This window comes from Cucumis melo, chromosome 8 (assembly GCF_025177605.1).
Source record: "Cucumis melo cultivar AY chromosome 8, USDA_Cmelo_AY_1.0, whole genome shotgun sequence".
Classification (NCBI taxonomy): Eukaryota; Viridiplantae; Streptophyta; class Magnoliopsida; order Cucurbitales; family Cucurbitaceae; genus Cucumis; species Cucumis melo.
Window position 1 is genome coordinate 6,755,908 of NC_066864.1, and position 23,562 is coordinate 6,779,469.

Genomic DNA, 23,562 nt, shown 5'->3' on the forward strand with positions numbered 1-23,562 from the left:
ACATAAACATATGTTAGAAGTATATGTGTCTAGGTATGTCTCGTGAAATGTGAAACATGAAATGTTGCACTTTTTGTACATGTCGTGTGGTGATATATATATATATATATATATATATATATATTAAAATCTACCAAGTTAAATTTTATTATCGACGAAGATGTGATTTATTACGATAAGTTTCAATAACTAAATCTAAATTTTGTCATATATATATATGTATATGTATATGTATATTTTTTGCATTGCATTATATATAAATCTACGCAATTATCCCATTTTTATACAATTGTTTGTATGGTTTTGTAGGTAATGAGTTAAACTGTTGTATTTACATGTTTATTGTATAACAACTGCAACCAGTTACGTGCAGTGTCGTTGTAATTATTTATGATGCCCAAGTTTGTATCGCATCATGGAGCAGTTTTATTGGTTTTTATAGGAATATATCTACCAACTTGAGTGGTTAGCCCGAACATGGACATGTTGACCTATTTCTTTGAAGGGTGTGTTCCCCTATAAAGATACAACATCTCACAAGCTATTGTTTTGATTATTTATTATTTGAATATTTTTGGTAACCAACTTAATTTACAATGTTGTTGATTAATATGTACGTGGAGCCACTAGGTATGTATTTAAGATGTATGGTCATTTAGCATGAGATTGAGAAGTTTATATATCTTTCATGCAAAGTTTTATCATTGAATAAATGTAGTTCGTACTTTTTTAACGTAAACATGTCAAAAGTATATGTGTCTAGGTATGTATCGTGAAATATGAAACATGAAATGTTGCATTTTTTGTACATGCATGTCGTGTGGTGATAATTTAAGGAATACAAATGTTATTTTTCATCACATTGTTTGATCTTATCTGCATGAAATACATATTTGGATAATGACATACTTTAATTGTCTAGCTACCAAAAGAAACACTGTCCAACCGAACTTTCTTTCACTCAAACACATTTACGTGTTGTTTGTTTAGTTTGATCATAATCCATGAGCGATGGAATGAATAACCATAGCAATTTTACGTGATGATTATTGCTAAGCGAGGTGGTGATTAGCTAGTTGCTAGAACTTGGTATCAGATATGGTTGTATTCATTGAAGGTAGTTGTTGTTGAAGGTGGTTGAAATACATGTAACCGTCGAGGGCGAGAGTGATATAGACAATAGTTGATATCGAAACTATTAATTGATGTTGACAATGGGTGGAGTCATCACAAATACTAGATGGTGGGTATGTGACAAAGAGAATAATACATACTTTATCAATAAATATGCATTATTCAACATGTAAATATTTGACACCCGTATCTTAGTTTAACCCTATTATACTTCAATTTTCATTTTTCTCCTACACCCATTTTTTTTCCTCACTTGAATATCATAGACAAGGATAAATTGAAATGCCTAAAAATGCACAAATCAGACATGAGCAAAAGAACAATTAAGCCACAGATTTAGACTAAATTAAAATTAAAAGATAAGGTTTTTATATACTAAGATAGAATTATCCGGCATTGATCTTCATCGTTGATTCTCTGACCATATCTGTATGTGTAAGCGTACAGTAATGGCAGGCAGAGAGTTTTGGAGTGATCGAGACGCCATTAACGGCAAGCGATTATTACGAGGATAAGGTTTTTTTCTCTCTACTCACCTCCACTCCATCTTGTCCAATAACCTTCCCTAATCACGTGTTTACTCGCCTGGCATTTGCTTGCGGTTTCAACTAACCCCATTTTTGTGCTAATGTCTTTTTCATAGTGCAACTGCTTGCCAGTTTCCTTCCTTCTTTATCAAGCGGCGACGACCTTTGCAGTGGCTACTATGAAGTTAGATTGCTCGATTTTGCTTTAGGTGGTGTTTGGTTGTTTGCCATGTTTGGGGTCTGATTCGTCGGAGATTCGAGTAGATTTTAACTGATTTTAAGAAGGGTATGGCGGAAGAAAAGGAGTCGACCTCGGTTCCCCTTAGTCAAGTTGACAATGGCGGCCAGGATCCCGAGGATCCCGTTAAATCTCCTCCGAGTTCTCCTAATTCGTCTACTCGTAAGGTCCGGATCTTCTTCATGCTCTTCAACATCTGCCGTTTATTTTTGTTTTTCTATTATTTGACTGTCGCATTCATTGCTCCGATCCATTTGGCCGGATTTTTTGGATCCTGGTACTTGGAGGCTTCCCTTTTTCCGTTGACGATTTTCTTCTAATTTTTGCCCTATTATGGTCAAAGGGATGCTAAATTGTTGAGACTCGGTCCGGTGGCGATCCAGTTCTGATTGGAATGTCTACTCGACTGTTACTGGAACAATCTGAATTGACTTTGGTAGGGATCGCTGCCCACCCGATAATCGGAAAAAGTCGAGTCAATATTTGTGATAATATAATTGCATGACTGAAAGTCGGCAAAGAAAATGCAGAAGTATTCACGTCTGGTGGCACTCAAAAGAACTTTGGACTCAACTAGGTTGAATAATTTGTTTTTTCATTAAAATGATAGCCGGGTTATATCTTTTTCGATCTTAAATAATAAGCTTAAAGGTTAACTTATTATTTAACATATCTGGGTCGTGATATAAAGTAGACTGTAATTGCGAAATCTATCATCGAAAGAAACAGCACCACGCAGTAATTAGTAGAACAATGGCTGGCATGTCATTCGTGATGTGGGTGAACTTTGACTGATTTAGGGTTCTGATTTGCTAGGTCAAAATATAAAAACTGGTATATTGTTATGCTGAGTCCACAAACTTGATGTTGTAAGCAAATCGGAGAAGAAATGGGTTAGTTTATTGCCGACTGCCGAGAACTTTTATCAAAGTCCTAAAAGTGTTGAGAAGTGTTCACTCTACAATCTGGAGGATTGGTTTCCTTCAGAATGAAGGACAAATATTGCCTGGTTTCATTTCTAATGGTAGCATTTGTGGTAGTTGTTATGAGAAGCTTTCACAAGTTGTTCATATTCAGCTCAAGTGTTGGATATTTGAAGTACTGCCATTCTAAATACCTTCTTTTAGGCCGAACTATTGATCGCACTCTTCTCTAATATTTTACCAGCTATTTCGGGTGACCAGTTTCATACAACACTCATAAGTGGGAATTTCAGGAAAATCATGTCAAGGATTGTATGTTGAAAGTGTCTCTCTCAATGGATATCTCATACTTGAATACCTGAAGTCATAGAATAGGGTTTAGAGATATACTTGTTTGGTGGATACGTAGGAAACATGGTGTTTCATGGTGAAATTCATCCTATTCCTTATTTCTTCTGGTCGTATATTGATTGTTTTTAACATATTCTGTCTTCTCTTCACGTTCTTGCTTCTTCCTCTTCTCTTTGTAATTGTAGTCATTATTTTTGTTGTTGTGTGAATACCCTGGTTTTATTCCCTTCTTTCATTTAAGTCTGACTTTAATTCTCTCTTTTCTGCAGGCTTGCTGTTATGTTCTCCAAAGTTGGGTGTCAAAGAAGTTTATGACTGGATGGTAATTTAGCTGGGCGCTGTCTTCCATTTCTTTGTGTTGTGGCTCTTGTTCGCTCATAATTTCTGACATTTTGTTCAATTGTTTATCTTGCAGCGTGGTTCTTTTCCCTGTTGCTGTTACCTTTTTTGTTACTTGGTGGTTCATTCAGTTTGTTGATGGTTTCTTCAGCCCACTATATGAGAGGCTTGGAGTTGACATATTTGGTAAGGCTTAACTTCTAAGTATGCTAGAAGTAAAATTGTTTATTCATGTATAAAATGCATATGGACATAAATGATTGAAAACTTCATGTTGGCCTTGGTGCAAATCACGTGAGAATGTTGTTGCATTCTGAAGAGAAATGAACGACTATTTTCAGATTACGGTTTAAAAGATGATCCTCAATTGCATGTGTGGAATGATCCTTGACAGTTGTGCTTGAAGCATAAGAATGTCCGGGCATTCATTCTCTATCTCCAATAGAGTTTAGAATATTTCTTCTAATTTGCTGAACCTCTACCGTCAATGGAGTTATTTTCATCCAAAAAAAAATAAAAAAGGAGTTGTAAGCTATTTCTTCTGTTGCTGTGCATCACACTTTGGTAAAACTCTTCCACAGATTTGGGTGTCAAAAATAGGAATTAATTTTTTAAAAATCCTAGAAATACATACACCCTCAAGAAATACACTTTGATAATTGTTTCTTATATATATATATATATATATAAAAGATAATTGCAGAATCATTTCCCCTATCTTTTATTTTCTTTCGTACATTTCCTGCTTTGCTTGGGTTACAACTTCGAGAGTAGGTCACTTTGTTCTTATGTCCTCTCGTGTATAGGAACTGAAAAAGAAAATTGAGGATATGATGCTCGCCATTTCAACTGAGATATGAGTAGTTCTGGTATTTGCTAGCTTCCAAAAAACGTCTTAGCTTGATTGTGTCTGTTAAATTCTGCCTTCTCATGAATTTCTCTGTTCGGTTTAAATATGATGCAACTCTTTTTTATTTTAAAGGGTAAGTTTATAGAGAGAAGGCAGTAGTAAGGGTGTTTCCATATTTCAGCTTTAGATTGTAGATGTCCCTATTCTTATAAACAAAAAAGATTGTGGATGTCCATAACCTGTACTCTACTGTTAACTGTGCAAGGAAAATACACTGGATTTTACTCATGTTCCATTTCTTTCGTAACTTGAATATTCTACAATTGTTGGGCCTAAAATGATTTTTTTTTTTTTTTACAAGTAGGATCTGATTTGATCATGTGATCACACAAAAGATACTATATGCATCACCCATTTCATTACGGTAATATAAAATATTATATATATTTCTTTTGAAACAGAATTGGATATAACAAAAAAAAGCTAATGCTCAAAATACAAAAAAACCAAATTATTAAATAAACTTCCAACATAACAAAAGAGATGCATAAGGGTTAGTAGGTACACCAAGTAGATGCATATAGGTTCTTCATTTTCTTGAAAATTCTCATAAAGCAGGTTTTTGATGCAGGACTTGGGTTCATAACATCTTTACTCTTTGTATTCTTCGTTGGTATATTTGTCTCATCATGGTTGGGTGCTACACTCTTCTGGCTCGGGGAATGGTTCATCCAGCGAATGCCCTTTGTCAGGCATCTATATTCTGCTTCCAAACAAATTAGTGCTGCAATTTCTCCCGGTAATTTTTTATAAGCACTCATTCTGGTTTCAATTTAATGTTGAATGGCAATTTGTGGTCTCATGAGTAATTTATATTGTATGATCTTCTCAAATTCAAATATGAGTTGATATTATTATGCACAAAAAAAAAAAAAAAAGAGAGTTAATTTGTTAGGTCTCCTTTCCATGCAGATCAAAATACTACAGCTTTCAAAGAAGTTGCAATTATCCGCCATCCACGTGTTGGTGAATATGCATTTGGCTTTATTACTTCAACTGTTACCCTCCAGGTAATAATCCTTCATGCACTAGACAATATTCGCTAAGTTCACAACCTTTGATAAATACACTTCATTTCTTTTGTAAAAAACTAGCCATGTAATAGAATGCGTAAATTATCTCTGTTGAATGTTGGCCTTGACTCATTTTAATTGGAAGGAGGAAAAATGTTTTTTTTTTTTAATCTAAAAAGAAAAAAACACTGGGTCATTGAAAACGGTAATCACTTGCAACATTGGAAGAGAGTGATCATCACAAAGTTGCGGGAGGTTTAGGAGTTTGCAAAAGCAGAGAAGAAGCCAATTGCTATAGATTTTGAGATTTCCGTTTGAAAAATGATTCTCTTCAGAACTCTGTCATTTGAATAAACTTGGACGGTACGACTTTGGTTGGTTTACTGGTGAAATCATGAGATTTGGGAATGAGAACAAATTTTCCTGGGGGACGTGAATTCGGGCAGAAATTTTTTGTACCAACCTTCTTTCCATAAAGATTGTAGTGGGGGGAGTACTCTTTTACTAGGTTTGGGATTTGTATTTGGTTGGGAGATACAACACAAATACTATTTTAATACGACACGGTTAGCACCAAGGAGAAATGAAGCGTGGGATGGAGAGTAGTCATTTGAATCTAGTAGACCCTGATTCACTGAGGTCTACAGTGTTTTGTTGTAATCTTTTGGGTGTATCCTGGCATTGATTTTGTGGCTGCGCCCATATGCTTATGCAATGCGGAAACAGAGGCTTGGCTCAGGACCATATTTTTCGGAATTGCTTCTTTTCTGGAAATCTCCGGAACTCTCTTTGAAGTGTTTAACCTTGGGTAGGGTAGTACTTTTTTCACTCCATCACTTTAGCAATTAAACAAAGCCTAGTGGGTTTCAAGGAGAAAGCTCGAGTCATTTGTGAAAAATGAAAATGCCACCAAAGGAATTCTGAGGAAAAGTTTTATCTTTGTTGACTGAATTTTTTATACTTTAGTCGTAACGAACATTGACTGAATCCTTTCTTCCATAAATTTGGGAAGTTTGCTTTATGCATGATTGACGGATTTTGGTGATCTTATAATTATTGATTTTCCTTGCAGAGAGAGAGCGAAGATGAAGAGCTATGTAGCGTTTTCGTGCCAACAAATCACCTATATATTGGAGATATATTTCTTGTTAGTTCTAAGGACATCATAAGACCAAACCTATCTATTCGGGAAGGAATAGGTATGCCATCTCTCTTTATTGCTCTCATTGTTTTAGATATAACGCTGCACTATAAAAGGTTTGATCATATTCATCCGTCTTTACAAAAAAAAATACTATCAGCTATCTTTCTGTGGGTAAGATAATGCTGTAAATAAGTTCCTCAAAGTAGTTAGGTTGATCCATTGACCATCTTGTTCATACCTTCAGATAAGTTGTGCTATATTTTCAAACCAAACACCAATCTAATCCGACACATAACTTGGCTCTTGCTTCTACCCCTAAGCCTTTAAAACTGAACAAAAACTTCATTCCACTCATCTTATTCATCTCATATTACTGGGAATTGTGCAGAGATAATCGTTTCTGGAGGTATGACAATGCCACAAATCATTACTCCTTTGGAGAGAGTTGATAGACAGGGTGATAGAATAACTTTGAACAGAATAAAGTAGTGTGACAAGCGGAGGAGGACATATCCCTGGTTTGTTTGAGGAGTTTATTGTCATATAAATAGTGTGGAAGTAGTAGACTAGTAATCTAATACTACAGGGCCATGTGGCTTTGCGAAGTGAACCATTTTATTACCATCTTGAATTATTGTATTCAAGTGCGAGTTATCAATGGTGGTTCGTTCTTGTTTAGTTGTTTCTACTTTTATTTGATGTGTTTGCAGTGTTATCACAGCAATGATAGAAATCTTTTGATAGTGTTACACATAAATATATCTCCTTAAGGTATCTTGAACTAAATAGGTTGAATGGAATTTAATTGCCCATGGAAAAAAAAAAACCAAATTATAATGAACAGCAGAATATACCATATTTTATTACCACCCGTTGAATAAATGTATTTATTTGTGTGTGATTGGACTTTAGATTAATCCAAAAATTAACTTTCTGTTTTATTGGTGAGATTAGATTTGAGATTGTCTCAAAAATAACTTTCCAACTTATCATTGTTGTTCCCATCATATTTGATTAACGACCGTGCAAGTAAATCTGAAAAAAATACAAACATGCTGATTTCAATGAAATAGAGTTTTACACAACCTTAAATTTGATCCACGACTCACACGGTTTGATTAAATGCCAGTTTATAATAAAGTCTTGTTTAATTTTGTACCATACTGAGTGCTCATACTTCATTGGGTGTACATAGTCATATTACATGTTATATTTTACGTACAATTTTATACAACGCATCTAACAAGTATGGCTTTGAAAGTTGAGGATGTATATTCACCGTGAGTTTATGTTATGTAGTGAAACTTAATAATAATGATTTCAATTTACTTTTTTATTATTAGTTTTTAAGAGGGTCAGCTAAGCTTATGCTACAAGATAAATAAATTGTATTGAATCTAAAGACACTAGTTGCTTATGGCTTCTAGAGGAAATTGACACGATAACTATTAGTTTTTTGTCCACGACTAAGTCATTGTATAGATTTGATGCGACTCTATTTCTCAAAGTACATTCAATGTGACCATATTTTCTGAAGCACATCATACCTTTGGTCGAAACATAGTTGTACGTCTATTTAATGCTATTGTCTATTGCTTTTATCGATATTTAACCACGAAATCTTAAAACTTTGCTTCAAAAATGATTTTTTTTAATTGAATTGGATAAATAGTCACGTAAAATTTGATTATTTGAATCCTTCGAGGTTTATTACTTCTTAACAACGTATATTTACACTTACTCATATTTATTCTCATTTTATTATTTATATACAATCAATCAACTATATTGATAAATTAGTCTAAAGAAATTAATCATTTGGACTCCAATTAGTAATACTAAATTCATGTATTTCATTGAGCGTTTTGAGTCATTTAGATATGAATTTATAATGTAATCTAAAATGATGTGTTTGATTGAACGCTTAAGCCTCATGTTGTAATACTAGTACTAAATTTATTCGGTAGTCTTGAATTGTTTTCACTTTTAACAACTTCTACCCTTTGATTTCGGGCACATTTCAATTAATGATTTAATTTTCAGTAATACTCATTATATTTCGGCTCATCAAGCCATGGAATTAGTAATTAGTAAATATTAATGATAATTAGTCCCGCGTATGTATGCATTCGAAGACACCGCAAGTGAATACTAATTTTTCAATTTTACATTGGCAAAATCTGATCTGTTTTCATCCATATAAAAACAACTCCGACTCTTCACTCGCGGATTATTGTGAAACTTAAAGCCAAGCCAACCAAATACTTCCTCTCCCAGAAACCCCTTCAAAAAACCCTAGAATTCTCAATTCCTCGAAATTTCATCCCCAGCTTAGCTTCCCTGATTTTCTTCCAACACGAATTCCGGCGAGATCTCAAGCTTTTCGTTTCGCGGGGAACTAATTTCTGAAGGTTCGATGGACTTCGACGAGTACGATTATTTGGAGAAAGCCGTGGAGGAGCAGGATGATAGGGAGACGAAGAAACCAAAGAGGAGCGAGAGTGAGAGGAACGAGAAAAGCACCAGGAAGAGAGAGGTAGACGAGGAAGCTGGATCCGGTGGTCGCGAGGACGAGGAGGTGAAGGTCAAGCGGTCAAGAAGCGAGCATGAAAATGGGAAGGAGGATAGGGATCACTCGGGGCGAGCGAGGGATCGGCATCGAAGAGACAGAGAGGAGGAAACAGACGGGGGAAAAGAGAGGGATAAAGAAAGGAATCGCACGAGAGAGAGGGGTAGCAGTGAGAAGGAAAGGGATAGAGACAGGGATAGAGAGGAGAGAGATAGAGATAGACATAAGGAGAAGGAGAGGGAGAGAGACAAGGATAGAAAGGATAAGGAAAGAGATAGAGAGAGGCATAAGGAGAAGGACAGAGAGAGGGACAAGGATAGGAGGGACAAGGAGAAGGAGAGGGAGAGGGAGAGGGAGAAGGAGAAAGAAAGAGAGAGGAGAGACAGGGAGAGGAGGGAGCGGGAGAGGGAAGAGGAGAGATCGAGGCGAAGCAGAAGCCGGTCCGTTCGGGAGCGAGAACGTGAAGTTGATGTGAGGGAAAGCAGGTAACTGTTCATTTATTTCCCCTATGTTAAACCGGGATCTTGAAAGCTTACAGTTGACTGTTGGCTGTTGCTTCTATACGTTTATTGTCCGCCTTTTTCTTATTATTCTTGAAAATTTTAGGGCAGTGTGTTTGATCAAGAAACAAACTTCTCATGGAAAATGTTCAAAGGATAGAGACTCCCCAGTGGATTAAAAATAACCACTCCAGCGATAAAATAAAGAAAAGATCCCAGACATTACAAGAGCCAAAAGATAAATAAAACATTTGAGAACGCGAGGGAAAATACTTAACTTTGAACTTCCTTTGCTTTGAACTTCCAAGTCCTAAACCTCTTGGAATCCATAAGGTGATCTTCATACCGTTACACACCAGCCCACCTCCACAGTTGAGATGAAGTGTTCGAGGCATAATAAGTTTTTTATGCCTATAAGAAAATTACTTGCCATGTATGAAATTTGTTTCATAAATAAATAGCCGTATTAAACTACTTGGCATTGTATTATTAAGTTCAAAACTTTGATTAGAATCCATTTATGTTTTGGATAGAGAAGCTTGTAAATATTAAAACCAGGCTATTGGGTTGTCATTATCGATAAACCAGATATTCCATGGAAGTTGGACCTCTTTCTAAACCAGTAACAGCAGTAGATTTTATTTTGTGCTATTTTTACTTTTTTGAATAGAATAAACACCAGTGTTTCATTGACAAGTGCGAAGGCTTTCTAGACAGTTACCAAATTGGTATTTTGCAGCAAATAGATTAAGAGGTTGATAAACAACCAATGATAACCAGCACCATGGTGTGGACATCCTAGAAACCCATAATTTATTTATTTGTTTTTAATTTGCTCAGGGTTTCCAGTAATGAAGGCGCCAAAATGGAATCATAAAAGTTTAGACATGTTCTCTAAGTTGTTTTTATATGTTTACTATTCGTGCTCTCTTCTTAGTGCAGTGCATCGGCTAAATTGCTGATATACTGTGCTGAAGGTCTTGGTGAGAAAAAGTTTCAAATTTATTCAATAACTATCCCCTTGAAATATAGAGTGGAAAGAAGAAACTCCGAGTCATTCTAAATCTTTTGAATATTTGTTTTTAATTTAAATAACTGTATTTTCCTTCAATTTTACCTGATATTTTGGGTGTGTGAATGGCAGGAGAATGAAGGAAAAGAAAGACACGGCAGAGCCTGAAGCGGATCCAGAGAGGGATCAAAGAACTGTATTTGCTTATCAGGTTAGTGGCTTCCCTTATTTTCCTTACATTTCAGGTTTATATTTTGCTTATCATTTTTGTTATCCTATATATTCTTTGTACAGATGCCTTTGAAGGCCACGGAGAGAGATGTTTATGAATTCTTTTCAAAAGCGGGAAAGGTATTTGAAACTTATTACTCAAGCGAAACATTTGTCTACTGATTTTTTCTTTTGCTATAATTGAAGAACTAAAGGTGTTAGTAGTCATACAGTCATCTATATAATTTTATGTGTCATATGCATGCCTCTTGGGCCTTGTACTTGTTCATCTCTGTGGCATGTATTCTATGTGTGCACTTCTGTTGCAATATTACTGCTAGAAATGTTATGATTGCATAGATATTGAGATAGATTTGCTTCATATTGCAGTTACTGTTCCTCTGCCTTCAGTTTCGAAACTATAATCAATTTCTTCTATCTCAACATTCTATTTATATGGGGTGAGTGAAAATGTATGAGTTCTGTTGTCATCTCACTGATGGCTGAATGGCTCTTTGGCTCGAGTGTAAAGAATAGAAACCTTCTTTGCTTCTTTATTGCTGGCTTCCTAAATCAACCCGTTCTCATGGTTCTTTCAATTTTCAGGTGAGAGATGTCCGGCTGATCATGGACAGAAATTCTAGACGGTCAAAAGGAGTTGGGTATGTGGTCTTGAGCGAGCAATTATTGTATTGTATGCTTGTGATCTTGTTAATATGGTTATTAACATAGTAGTTTTCAAGTATCAAATTTAACTGTATTTTTAAATGAACTAGCAATGCGATAATGATGAGGGATGGTGGGAATACAATGCAGTCATGTTTAATCAATTCATGCTGCTTGTTCAAGGTAGATAACATAAACCTGAGGTTTCCTTTGTTGTTTTCCCCATCGTACTCCTAATTTTGCTCCTCTATGTTTTTGTGCAGATAAGAAACAGTCCTAACTCCTATGACTCTGTTATCTCTGGTCTTGGTTTTAGAATCATTTCTTTCTATTATGAAATTTTCTTGGTTCGAATTAACTTTTAGAGATTGTTTTGTTACTCTGTTTTAAAATGAACATGCTTGGCTGGGTATCATTTGCTCTCATTGTTTCTTTTTCCTGAAAATTGCATAAAGGCCCTAGCCTGGGGTTGTTATTTCAGTCTATTATCAAAATAATAAAGGTTTAAGAGAAACTGAGAAAGTTGGTTTTCTGTGGCATCTTGACTTCCCCATTGTGCTTACTGTGGACTAATATATATTAAAATTATTACTATAAAAGACTGTCCAGTTTTTAATAATGGCTTTTGGGGATTAATTTGTACATGGAAATATGCTCATTGAAAAAATTAGAAAGGGTGATGAATAGTCACTATAGGATCCTCCTCCTTCTCGTCTAAGCTGGTCATCTGCTATTTGGTTTTGTGTTGCTTCTCTATATGATGAACTGACCTGACCATTAAATCAGTCAGAAGAAACTAAGAGGTCTCCGCTATTTATTTATCTTATGCTTTGTCAATTTTGCTTCTTATTTTTGCCGTCTCATATTCTAATAAGTTTACTTTGAGGCATTTGTTAAACTGCAGGTATGTTGAATTTTATGATGCGATGTCTGTGCCTATGGCTATTGCTCTCTCTGGTCAACTACTTCTTGGGCAACCTGTAATGGTTAAACCTTCGGAGGCTGAAAAGAATCTTGTTCAATCAAATACGTCGGGGGCCTCTGGTGCTGGTCCATATGGAGCAGTAGACAGGAAACTATATGTTGGAAATCTACATTTTAATATGACAGAGACTCACCTTCGAGAGGTACTAAGATCAATTAATCTATGGAATTTTGTTTCAAGAAATTCATATTTGATTTCATCTCATATGCTGTTATTTTCTATACAAGTGGCAACTATAGCGTACCATGAATAATAGGCCTAACGAGGATTTAGAATTATTTTCTACGGCTTTTAAGTAATTGTAGCATAATAACCTTTGGCTACGGTAGTTATTCCCTTTCTTTCAGATAGGTGAAGGAAATGGCAGCCAAACTTGCCAAGGACTAACTTGTGAGGGCCATCCTTCTCTCCACAGAATCTGTTAATTACACAGAAAATGCACCTGTATCTTAGTTTTCAAAAAACACAGCATTCACTTCATGTAAACGAAGATTCAGAACCAACTTAACTTCTCTATTTAAAATGTAGGAAATTAACTTCCCATTACAAATATTCAAACAAGGAAACCTAAGACTGACTTCTAAATACAGAAACAGGAACACAGCTACATTACAGTGTTTTCATTGATCGAATAAATCTTCTGGATTGTAAGTCTAACAGATCACCACTTCTTTTCTGATTAGATTTTTGAAGCATTTGGTCCTGTGGAGCTTGTGCAGTTACCTCTTGACCTTGAGTCCGGTCACTGTAAGGGTTTTGGATTTGTTCAAGTGGGTAATCATTTATTATCAACTTTTGCAAGTTTTTGATGATGTATCGTAGTCCATAGATTCATAAGGCTCTGTCTTAATTTTTTGAATTATTTCCAGTTTGCCCATCTAGAGCATGCAAAGGCTGCACAAAGCTTGAATGGGAAATTAGAAATTGCTGGCCGAACCATCAAGGTAGTGTTCTACTAGAACCTTTCAGATTTAACTGATATTTTTGTTTGTTATTAGTGCCTCTAAGGAATGATGACGTCCTTGGTTTTGTGTGTTCTAATCAATGCTCTGTTTGTGCAGGTTTCATCTGTAACAGATCACATTGGAGCACAAGAGAGCGTTGCAAAATCAAACGACCTTGATGATGATGAAGGGGGCGGTCTGGTTGGTGTATAGTTTTCTTTTACGATTAAATAAATGTCTTTTTATAATTCTTTTAGCATGTTTCCTTTTTAGCACACGAATTTGGTTTTTACTATAGTTGATGTTTGAAATTATTTAATGTGGCTGTCCCATAAGGGATCATCTCGTGTTTAAAGTATATTGTCCTTGTACTAATGGTATAAAATTTGTAGAGATATTTTTGCTTTCAATTATGTTATGGGTGAGACTAGGTGATTTTCCTTTGTGTGAGCACCTAACCATGAGTGTGTGCTCATAGCAACATTGCAATGGCCTGTTATTGGCTCCTCTCCATCTTCCTATCATAATATGATTGCGCTGGGTGTAGGTGATCCTTGTTTTAAAGTTCAGGGATAAAAGCACGAGAAAAAACAGCGTGAACTGTGAAGTATGATTGTGATACACGTGGCCAATTGATTAGAGTCTTCTCATGTAGATGACTTTTATTTATATATACTTTTGGAAATAATATTATCAGGAACCTAAGCCATTGTTGAGAAAAATGAAGGAATACAATAAGGTCAAGAGAAAAATAAAGGAAAAAGATGGGCTCATAGGCCATAGTTTTGAGACTATACATAGCGAGTCCAGAGTGAGCCAAGTATTGAATAAACTTATTTGTAGGGTGTGAGAATGTGCCAAATATTGATTGAATGTTGTTGAGCATTCACTGGAATGCACTTTGAAAAATATTTGCTTTCTGTAGAATTCTTACTCGGGGATTTTTACTGCGTCACAGGCTGCCCATGAAAAGAAACTAGTAGGATGGTGTTATACATACAAAAAAACTGGATCTAATCAAAACTATTCACATGTGAAGGAATTGATAATATTGAAATAGCACCTCAAAGTTCTAGATATAGTCACGATATATTGATTGTTATCTGAGTTTTTCTTGTATTGGATGACAACTTATGGAGGGCACATGCTATGCCAATTCTTGATATTATTGGCATCATTAAGGGAGAATAATCCTTTCCTGGCGGTTGAGACCCTGAGTTTTCTAGACATGTTGGTTTCTAATGTCTGCCACCTTTTGCTTAAGATTTTCTATTCCTCTCGCATGCTTAAAGGAAATAGGAGAAAAGAAGAAATGAAAATTGAGACTATTGACATCCGATTATGATCATGTGTCATACGATATATTTGAGGACTGATGAACTGTGTGACTGAACTTTTTCTCTTTATTCTCTTCCAACTAGAGTGCTTTGTGGTTACTCCTTGGCGGTATCATTTGTACATTTCATTACATTCATTAACATATTTATTAATTATCAGAAAAAATTGCTTGCTAATTGTAATATCTAATTGCAGGCATTGAATGCTCAATCAAGAGCTCTGCTTATGCAGAAGCTTGACCGCACTGGCATCGCTACTAGGTTTGTCTCCCTTTTGGCATGATTAAGTAGAAGGATGTTCTTTCCTCTGTAGTCGTTAGTGTGCTTATGTATCTTCTTTGGATGTATTTGTATTCTGCAAGAAAGAAAGATTGGATCAATGGAAGTTAACTTCTTCATGGTTATTGCTTCGTGGTTTCAGTATTGCAGGATCTCTTGGAGCTCCAGTGTTGAATGGGTCAGCCCCAAATCAGAGATCTACGAGTTTGCCTCTAAATGGTCAAGCTGCAGTTGCTGCACCAGTACTTCCAGCGAATTTTACTCCACCTGTTTTACAATCTGTTGGCAGTCCTAGTGAATGTTTACTACTGAAAAACATGTTTGATCCTTCGACGGAGGTACTGAATACTTGTATTTTCTGTTTTCATTTTTCAAGCTGGATTATTTATTAGATGAATCATCGCGCAGACGGCACCAGATTTTGACATGGAGATCAAAGAAGATGTTGAAGAGGAGTGTTCTAAATACGGTCACGTTAAACATATATATGTGGATAAGTGAGTATTTTTCTTGTCCCCATAATCATATTAACTATATCTGGTCGTATTATTGAAGAGAGGAGTGTTCTAAATACGGTCATGTTAAACATGTATATGTGGATAATTGAGTATCTTTCTTGTCCCCGTAATCATATTAACTATTTCTGGTCATATTAACAAGTGAAACTTTTTTTTTTCTTTTGGTTCAAACTTCTATTTCTGTTTCTTTTTAAGTCGCTCATATATTTCTACAATGCTTAAACAGGATGTCTCCTGTTCACATCTTTCTTGAATTTGTTCTGTTACGTGTTGGGGCATTGACTTGGATCTTTGATCCTCATTTGCAGATACTTCCGGAATAGGGATGGAAAAAAATTACTAATGCCTTCATGGATGGGAGAATCTTATTTTCCCTATTTAATTTTAGGCTGGTTATGGAAAGGGCTATCTTATGCTGAAATTAGCCTTGCTCATGCATTATCACAAATTTATAAATATACTTGACTGACAACATTTCCATTTAGTATATACACAGGCAAATTAGTTGTTTAACAAGAATTAAATCTCGAGTTTTTTTTGGTTTGTGGGGGGGGGGGGGGGAGGGTTGATTTGGTTATTTTTTGTTTTATGCTGCCCTTATTGATCTTTTACCCTTTTTGAATATTCAAGCTCTTGTTTGTTTATTCTTCTGAGATTTGAATTAGGATGTTTTTTTATTCTTCTTGGACGGTTGTAGTAATGATTGAATATTTAGATGGTACTAGCAAAATTATTTGGACTTTTACATGGTTAGCTAAGGATGGTTCGGGAAACATACTTGAGTTTGCTTGATTATCTCACTGCAGCATCGTTAGCAGGGCTGCATATTACTGTCGATATATCTAGAAGTTAATTAAGTTTGGAAAGTTAAATAACATGCTGTTATTGCTTCCATAAAAAGAAAGCAATTGTTGTTAGGTTCATCATTTTATATTGATGGTACTTGAATTAACGGAGAAGAGAGAGGGCAGGTAAAGGTAGGGAGGATAGTGTAGGGAACTGCTCTTACACTTCATGTATTTGCTAACGTATTAAGACTTCATTTGATAACTGTTGGGTTAAAAATTTAAGTTTTTGAAATGCACCCCAATATTATGTTGTCCACTTTTTACTAATGTTTTCGAAAACTAAAAGGGTAGCTTTTTAAAAAATAGTTTTTACAAATTTTGACTGAGCATCCAAATTTTCTTTCTAACAGTAATTAAATTGGGAGAAAACAAATCTAAATTTGAAAAACTAGAAGCTAAACACAAATGTCCTATCTTTTTTGTGTTTCTTCTGAACCTTTGTATCAAAAGTGATGCTCTCTCCACCTTTATATCAGAAGAGAACATACCTCTCGATTATATGATCAAATAGATGTTTGTTCTATTTTTTCATCGTCTTTCTTCTTTTATTATTTTTCAATGTGCAGAAATAGCGCGGGATGTGTGTATCTGCAGTATGATACCGTGGAAGCGGCCGTAAATGCTCAACGTGCGATGCACCTGAGATGGTTCGCAGGCAGACAGATATCAGTTTTATTCATGGTTTGTTATTAAACTCACTAGCTCCATTAACTTGACAATATATTTCTCAAGTCTATTAGACCGGTGGTATTATGAAGAAATTGTGCTCTCTTGATTTATTTCTTTTGGAACTCATTTCCTTTACTTGGTCCTCAGTTTCTTCTGCTTCTCAATATCATCTTATTCCGTCTTGCAGCAACCACAGGTGTATGAAGCTAAGTTTATAGGAGCTTGAATGCCGTCTGTGGTTCTTATCAGGAGATTCCTCTAAGCAAATCCATGCTCTATATTTTCTTGGGTGACATCCCGTCCTGTTCGGTCAATGTCTAATGTCTAATGTCTTGTCCTTTCTGTAATAGGTGGGTGGTTATAGAAGTACTGGTTAAAATTGCGTCAATTGTCTTGATAGAAAAGTAAAACGTTCGGTTCTTTTTACATGGGGGTGGATATTGGTAACTATTCTTAATTTCTGCTTTGTAAACACCCAGTGTCAAGCGAATACTTTTTGTTGGCTTGGATGCATTTAGTGTTGACTTTTCATGAACATTCCTCTTGTAATGCATTTTGCATTTTGTACAAGTCTTCCAGAAATTAGCAACATTTATTTGGAGTTGGGTTTTCTTGCATCTACAAGACTCATTTCTACCGGCAAATCATTCTGATGCCTTTAGTTTACACAATATTTTTCCATGTTTGTAAACTTAAAAGTAAGGATTATTAAGCCAATTTAAAAGGCATATGTATGTATCCGATCAACCGAAGTCTCGATTTCAAAACATGTAACCGTGATTTATCTAGATAAAAGAAAAATCTAATTTTAACAGCTTTTGATAAATGATAACCCAACATAATCCATTACGGATAACTTTTCTTATGTATTATTTGGGTTTGTGAGTATTTGATTTCTCTTTAGCTCCACTTATTGATATGCAATCTCTTTAGTTGTTCCACACTATTGTGTTCCCTTAATTAAAGATATGATGATATTACGATGATATTACAAAGTTGGAACATAACTCAACCTAGTGCTATTATTATGTCCGAGTAGAAATTCACATCTCCATTTTTCCCTATTCAATAATAAGAACGTATGATGCTAACTGATTTTGAATTTGGAAGTGCTTTTGAAAGTCCGTATAATATATTCTAAACTTCTTAAAAAAAAAATAGAAATATAATTTCAAGAGTTCCAACATTTTTTAAACGTCGGTGTAGGATTGAATTTAATATTTGAACTAGGAATAAGAATCATTATCCTTAAAACAAGGGCAATAATAAAAAAAGTCTTTTCTTTTGAATATATTTACCTTTTATAACAGTACTTGAAAAGTTCTTTTGAGGGAGATAGAAGCATTATCCACACAGCAATGCCCGAACTTTAGGGTTGTAAACATTCCAAGTTTACATATATTCAAATGGGCCAAATGGGCCGAAGAGGTGGATGTAAATTGGGCCGAAGAAAGAGACTGAGATAGTGAAGGTGGCGGAGGTAGGTGGCAGTGATCCAAGAGGATTACGTGCGGTCACGGCGGCGATAAGACCGGGACCTCAAAGCCCTACTCTCACTGGTTCATACTCGGCCACCCCTTTTCTTCTCCTTCTCCTTCTCTTTCTATATATTCTTCCTTCTTTCTCTTTACCCACCGGGGCCTTCGGAAAGGCGCTTCATTTTTTTAAAAAAACCACCCAATACCCAATCATCAACGCACACACACACACACACACGGACGGAGTGCTGTAGATTCTTCTACCTCTTTCCAAGCTTCTCTTGACATTCTCTTCTTTCTTTCTTCTTCTACTACTGACCTCACCCACTCACGGTAACCAATCAACTGGGCTGTCCATATTTTTGAGCTTCGATTCCTTTCTTTCTTAATCTTTCTGATGTGGGGTTCGGCTAATTTGTGTTTTGTTCTTTCTGGTGTCATCAGATGGATAGGTACCAGAGAGTGGAGAAGCCCAAGTCAGAGAATACTCCTATAAACGAGAATGAGATTCGCATTACTACTCAAGGAAGGATGAGAAACTACATTACTTATGCCACCACTATTCTTCAGGTTCATTTCTTCTGGGGCTTTGTGTGTGTGGGTGTTTTTATGTTGCTGATGTAGAAGAATGATGGGTAATTGTTAATTATTTGAGTGAAGATGGTATAACCTCCAATGGGTACTTCCTAATTTTGTAGTGCTATTGCTTTTAATACTTGAAATGCCAATTCTTTAGATACAGTACTCAAATGTCTATCTTCTTTTTCATTCTGTTATTTTTATTTGTTAGTGCTCTTTTTGCCATTTAAAGATCTGGGAAACCTTGCTTTTGATATCGGTAACAGATATGGGTTGATACACATTTTCATTTATTTATTTTTGTTCTCATTTCTGGTAATTTCTAACAGTTGTTTCCTCCTAATGCATGTCCCTCTTTCTCCTACAGACTCTCATAGCTGTTTATCCCTATCCGTATTGAACTTGATACTTTTCTTCGCCCTATAATAAAGTTGTTGCGACATGCTATAGCTTTTTCTCTCTCGTTTGCTGTTTTGTTTGTTGCATCAAGAGCTTTTCTTGTATGTTTAGTCCTGCAACAATCTTTTGAGATTTATTTTGATTATGATTTCTGGTGTCTTTCACAGGAGAAAGGGTCAAACGAGATTGTTGTCAAGGGAATGGGCAGAGCTATCAATAAGACTGTTATGATTGCTGAGCTAATTAAGGTGGGGTTATTCTGTTTACTGTGCATGTTTTTTCTCGGTGTTCTTGTGATATCATCTGTATTATCTACCTTTTCTTTGTTCAGAGAAGGATTGTCGGTCTCCATCAGAACACAGCAATTGGATCCACTGATATAACTGACATGTGGGAGCCACTTGAAGAAGGACTTCTTCCGTATGAATTCCTACTCTCTCATATGCTTTTAAAAATTTACCGTTAGTTTTGTAGTATGGTAAAGCTCATTTTCCTTACTGTTGACAGTCTCGAGACTACAAGACATGTTTCAATGGTGTCAATTACCTTGTCCAAGAAGGAGCTAGATACATCTTCTACAGGGTAAACATTTGTCATATTCCCTTTCGGAATGTATATTTTCTAATTTAATTTATATTAATTTTGGGAATAATTGCACTTATGTGGTTTAGCTGATTTGTAAACTCTACCTCTATATTTAAAAATGGATTCAAATCTAAGGATTGTGTCCTTTTGTTGAATAATACTATTAAATTTAGTAAAATTTGGCACATGTGGTTTTGTTTAAACGTGCTGTGATGAACATTAAATGGTCATCGATAATCATATCACGTTTAGAATCACATATACTTGAGACCTTTTAATATAATGTGAAGTATGTTTATATGGTGTAACTATTTTATGTTTTGGATTATTATAACGTCCCAGGCTCATGAATATTTAAATAGATTTAGTTTTTGACCACCATTCTCATTTGTTTTACTTTTTATGAAGATACCAATCACCTCTTCCCGTTGACCAAGTGAAACCATGGAATGAATTTGAAGATGAAGGAGGTAAATTATATAAAATGATCTTTTTTGTATTTTAATTCATATAGGTTAGTGATGAACTGATTTTAATTAATTTGCACCAATTTACTTTGATTTAGATGGATCACCTAGAATAAGAGGTAGGGGACGTGGTAGAGGAAGAGGCAGGGGTAGAGGTAATATTTTTCTTTTTATTCTCTTAGATTGCCGTTATATCTTATACGTGTATGCATGTTTGTTGGTTTGGATTTATTTAGTGCAAGTGTATGCTGGCATCACTTTTCCTGTGTATGGTATAGTAAATTTGGTACTTGCATTTTAGTAGTACAGAATTAATCCAAAAAAGATGGCGTAGATGAGTTTCATTTTAAAGAAAAATTACGTTATAGTACAGAAAATAAGAAGACAAATGCTTGCATGTAAAGCACCTCGGTCATACGAAATACCAAGTTGTAAATAGAGATTATGACCTTTAAATGTACTTCATGCATTTTTTTTTTTTGTTAATTTATTTTGGGGCAATTGCAAATATAGCAATTAGATTCGAAGTATCAGGATATATTGCAATTTTTTAAAAAAATTGCACATTCAGCGAAATTTATCAATAATAAAAGTCTATATTCTCTAACTAAGAGGTCATGGGTTCAATATATGGTGGCTACATACCTAGGAATTAATTTTCATATATTTGCAATTTTTTAAAAATGTTGTACACTTGATTATTAACCCTAAAATTGCTACCTATTGTAATTACTCACTTATCTTTTCATGGTGTTTAATTGAAATTTACAATTCGTGCCACTCTTTTTCTTTTGTCTAGGGAACTACAACGGTCCATCTGAGTATCAGGGAGATGGTTGGGATGGAGGGCGAGGTTTTGGACCTCGAGGTCGAGGACGTGGAAGAGGTCGTGCATTTCGTGGAAGGGGACGTGGTTATGGTCGCCAATCAGGGGGATATTATGATTATGGTGAACCTATGGCACCACCAGTACCGGGTCGGGGTAAGTTATGGAATTTATGATACATTTAAACCTGAAAGTAAGTTGCTTGTGACATAGAAAAAAGAGGCTTAAGTTGCATAAGTAGACACTTTTAGGGAAGAAAAGCAGAGGGGTAGGGGAAGAGAGAAGGGGGATAAAAATAGTAGATGAGATCAAGTTTTCGCCTTCCAACGGCGGTTCTGGTCTTTTCGTCCCCCTCCCCATATGTTTTCTTGTGAAATTTTATCTTTTGATGCGGCTGCTCCATGGGTCATCTTTTTCTGCTGTTTATGTTGTACTCTTTCATTTGCCAATGAAATTGTTTCTTATAAAAAGGAAAGATTAAAATCAAGTATTGCTTAATTTTCATGTCAAGCAGTAATTCAAAAGACTAATAACGTTTCATACCTGCACATGCTATCCGTTTATTTCCATTGTTAGGATAGGATATGTTGGCTGTTGAAGTGCACATTCTGTTGACTATATATATTATCTGAAGGTTTCGCAGGACGAGGTCGTGGCAGGGGTCGGGCTCGTGGTCGTGGTGGTTATTATCGATCCGATGGTCCAGTGCAAGCAGCTGCTGCTTGAGAGGCAAACGTGATCAACGTGGTTGCTGGTTGCATTTTGCCAATGGCCTCGATATTTTATAGTTCTGTCTTCTATTTTTTTTGTTTGTTTTCTTTTCAAGTTCGTAAATTGCTGCCATGGAGGTAGGAGTTGTAGTTTCTGTAGTTTTGTTGAGATAGGAAGGTTTTCATAGTTCGAAATTAACTTCAAGTACATCCGAGGCAAATGGCTGTAAATTATTATTAATATTTTTTTCATATTCGTATTCAATAGGAGAGAGTGGTAGTGTAGCAGCAGCGCAGTACATTCTTTCATTCTTACGTGAATTTGCATGCTGATCTATCTATATATTTTTTTCTTCATTATTTATTGGAATACTTTCATTTTCTTATTGCAGATTTATATAGTAAATGAATAATATGATTCTATTGCATTCATTTATACATTAAATTTTGTATCTCTTTCTTTTGGTTTTTGAGTTTGTATCAATTGAATTTAAAATTTAATGTCATCCAGAATAAGATAACGAATTAATATAGCAAAAATTTACAAAGAAAGTTTTTTAATGGTTAATTTATATAAACGTAATAAAACTAGAAATATTTAACAAGCATTGTTATAAATTCTAAATTCGTTGTTTTTAATATTACATGAATATTCTTTACTTCTTTTTCCTTGCAATTTAATCTCTTCGTATTTTTAATTTTTTAATAGTAGTATTTTTCATTTTTTGTTTGCTATTTATTCATTTCCTCTTTCAGATTTTCTTCATTTCATCTTCTTTTTTTGATCTAAGCGATCGTGTACTAGATTCGAGATCGTTCAAGAGTATTTGGTAAAAAATCATTTTTATTCGTTTTTTCACTATTGTGTGACTGAAAGGGTATCTTTATTATTTTAGATATAATTTTTTTTTAAATTGTTTTATACGATGTAAATATTTTTGTGTTTTGTTATATTTTTATAAAAAACTATTTATTAATTTTGAATTTTAAAGTTAAATGTTGGATTTATACACATTAAAATGCCAAAACTACATAAATAGGAGGTAAACGAGGTCAAATCTTAAAATGAAATTAATTAATGGATGATGATATATAATAGGGCCATATTACCTTTAACCTAACTCATTTGAAATGGAATTAAAAAGTTCTACACAAAAAGAAAGAGAACAAAAAAGCTATATCCAAAAACATGTGGACAATGTGCAAATCATGGACTTTGCTATTTGAAAAATGAAAAAGGTTTGTTTCTCTTAAGTCTACATAAAGCATTTAAAGCCCTAATTTGCACTATTAACTCAATAGTGAAGTTATTTATGAGACACATGCACACCATGCTTCATTTTATTTCCTATTAAACAAAACACCATAAGGTCAACAATTACTGCTTTTTAACATGCTTTCA

At 35.0% G+C, this 23,562-nt stretch overlaps 3 protein-coding genes across 7 annotated transcripts; all 3 read left to right on the top strand.

The window, feature by feature from the left end:
• Positions 1–1,480: 1,480 nt before the first annotated feature.
• Positions 1,481–7,257, top strand: LOC103485238 (protein LIKE COV 2). Its single transcript, XM_008442767.3, has 8 exons — positions 1,481–1,650; positions 1,778–2,066; positions 3,443–3,495; positions 3,589–3,698; positions 4,994–5,161; positions 5,335–5,432; positions 6,508–6,634; positions 6,968–7,257. Exons 2-8 carry the CDS (start codon positions 1,950–1,952, stop codon positions 7,066–7,068), a joined length of 774 nt encoding a protein of 257 aa, XP_008440989.1. The 5' UTR covers positions 1,481–1,650; positions 1,778–1,949; the 3' UTR covers positions 7,069–7,257.
• A 1,524-nt stretch (positions 7,258–8,781) lies between these two features.
• LOC103485239 (uncharacterized) lies at positions 8,782–17,733 on the top strand. 4 transcript variants are annotated; one of them, XM_008442769.3, is made up of 13 exons: positions 8,782–9,633; positions 10,793–10,871; positions 10,955–11,011; positions 11,477–11,532; positions 12,441–12,663; positions 13,205–13,291; positions 13,391–13,465; positions 13,583–13,672; positions 14,999–15,063; positions 15,224–15,419; positions 15,490–15,578; positions 17,014–17,128; positions 17,304–17,733. In XM_008442769.3, exons 1-13 carry the CDS (start codon positions 8,996–8,998, stop codon positions 17,340–17,342), a joined length of 1,809 nt encoding a protein of 602 aa, XP_008440991.2. In that variant the 5' UTR covers positions 8,782–8,995; the 3' UTR covers positions 17,343–17,733. The 4 variants fall into 4 exon arrangements, with proteins under 4 accessions (XP_008440991.2, XP_008440993.2, XP_008440990.2 ...); XM_008442771.3 differs by having other exon boundaries at positions 13,583–13,666; XM_008442768.3 differs by lacking the exon at positions 17,304–17,733 and having other exon boundaries at positions 15,908–17,018.
• Positions 17,734–18,545: 812 nt separating this feature from the next.
• On the top strand, positions 18,546–22,520 carry LOC103485240 (uncharacterized). Of its 2 annotated transcripts, none has more exons than XM_008442772.3 (9): positions 18,546–18,927; positions 19,039–19,164; positions 19,740–19,820; positions 19,904–19,992; positions 20,080–20,154; positions 20,566–20,627; positions 20,723–20,779; positions 21,424–21,606; positions 22,085–22,520. In XM_008442772.3, exons 2-9 carry the CDS (start codon positions 19,039–19,041, stop codon positions 22,174–22,176), a joined length of 765 nt encoding a protein of 254 aa, XP_008440994.1. In that variant the 5' UTR covers positions 18,546–18,927; the 3' UTR covers positions 22,177–22,520. The 2 variants fall into 2 exon arrangements, with proteins under 2 accessions (XP_008440994.1, XP_050944979.1); XM_051089022.1 differs by having other exon boundaries at positions 18,608–18,927; positions 22,094–22,520.
• The last annotated feature ends 1,042 nt before the right edge of the window (positions 22,521–23,562 follow it).

What these genes read in the sequence shown, in the direction of transcription:
- LOC103485238 (XM_008442767.3), top strand. Translation starts at nt 1,950, where the DNA reads ATGGCGGAAGAAAAGGAGTCGACCTCGGTTCCCCTTAGTCAAGTTGAC. An exon ending in AAGAAGTTTATGACTGGATG is followed by an intron (nt 3,496 to 3,588) that starts GTAATTTAGCTG and finishes TTTATCTTGCAG; the next exon opens with CGTGGTTCTTTTCCCTGTTG. An exon ending in CTTCAACTGTTACCCTCCAG is followed by an intron (nt 5,433 to 6,507) that starts GTAATAATCCTT and finishes TTTTCCTTGCAG; the next exon opens with AGAGAGAGCGAAGATGAAGA.
- LOC103485239 (XM_008442768.3), top strand. Translation starts at nt 8,996, where the DNA reads ATGGACTTCGACGAGTACGATTATTTGGAGAAAGCCGTGGAGGAGCAG. An exon ending in TTGCTGGCCGAACCATCAAG is followed by an intron (nt 13,466 to 13,582) that starts GTAGTGTTCTAC and finishes CTGTTTGTGCAG; the next exon opens with GTTTCATCTGTAACAGATCA. An exon ending in AAGGGGGCGGTCTGGTTGGT is followed by an intron (nt 13,673 to 14,998) that starts GTATAGTTTTCT and finishes ATCTAATTGCAG; the next exon opens with GCATTGAATGCTCAATCAAG.
- LOC103485240 (XM_008442772.3), top strand. Translation starts at nt 19,039, where the DNA reads ATGGATAGGTACCAGAGAGTGGAGAAGCCCAAGTCAGAGAATACTCCT. An exon ending in TGAATTTGAAGATGAAGGAG is followed by an intron (nt 20,628 to 20,722) that starts GTAAATTATATA and finishes ACTTTGATTTAG; the next exon opens with ATGGATCACCTAGAATAAGA. An exon ending in ACCACCAGTACCGGGTCGGG is followed by an intron (nt 21,607 to 22,084) that starts GTAAGTTATGGA and finishes TATTATCTGAAG; the next exon opens with GTTTCGCAGGACGAGGTCGT.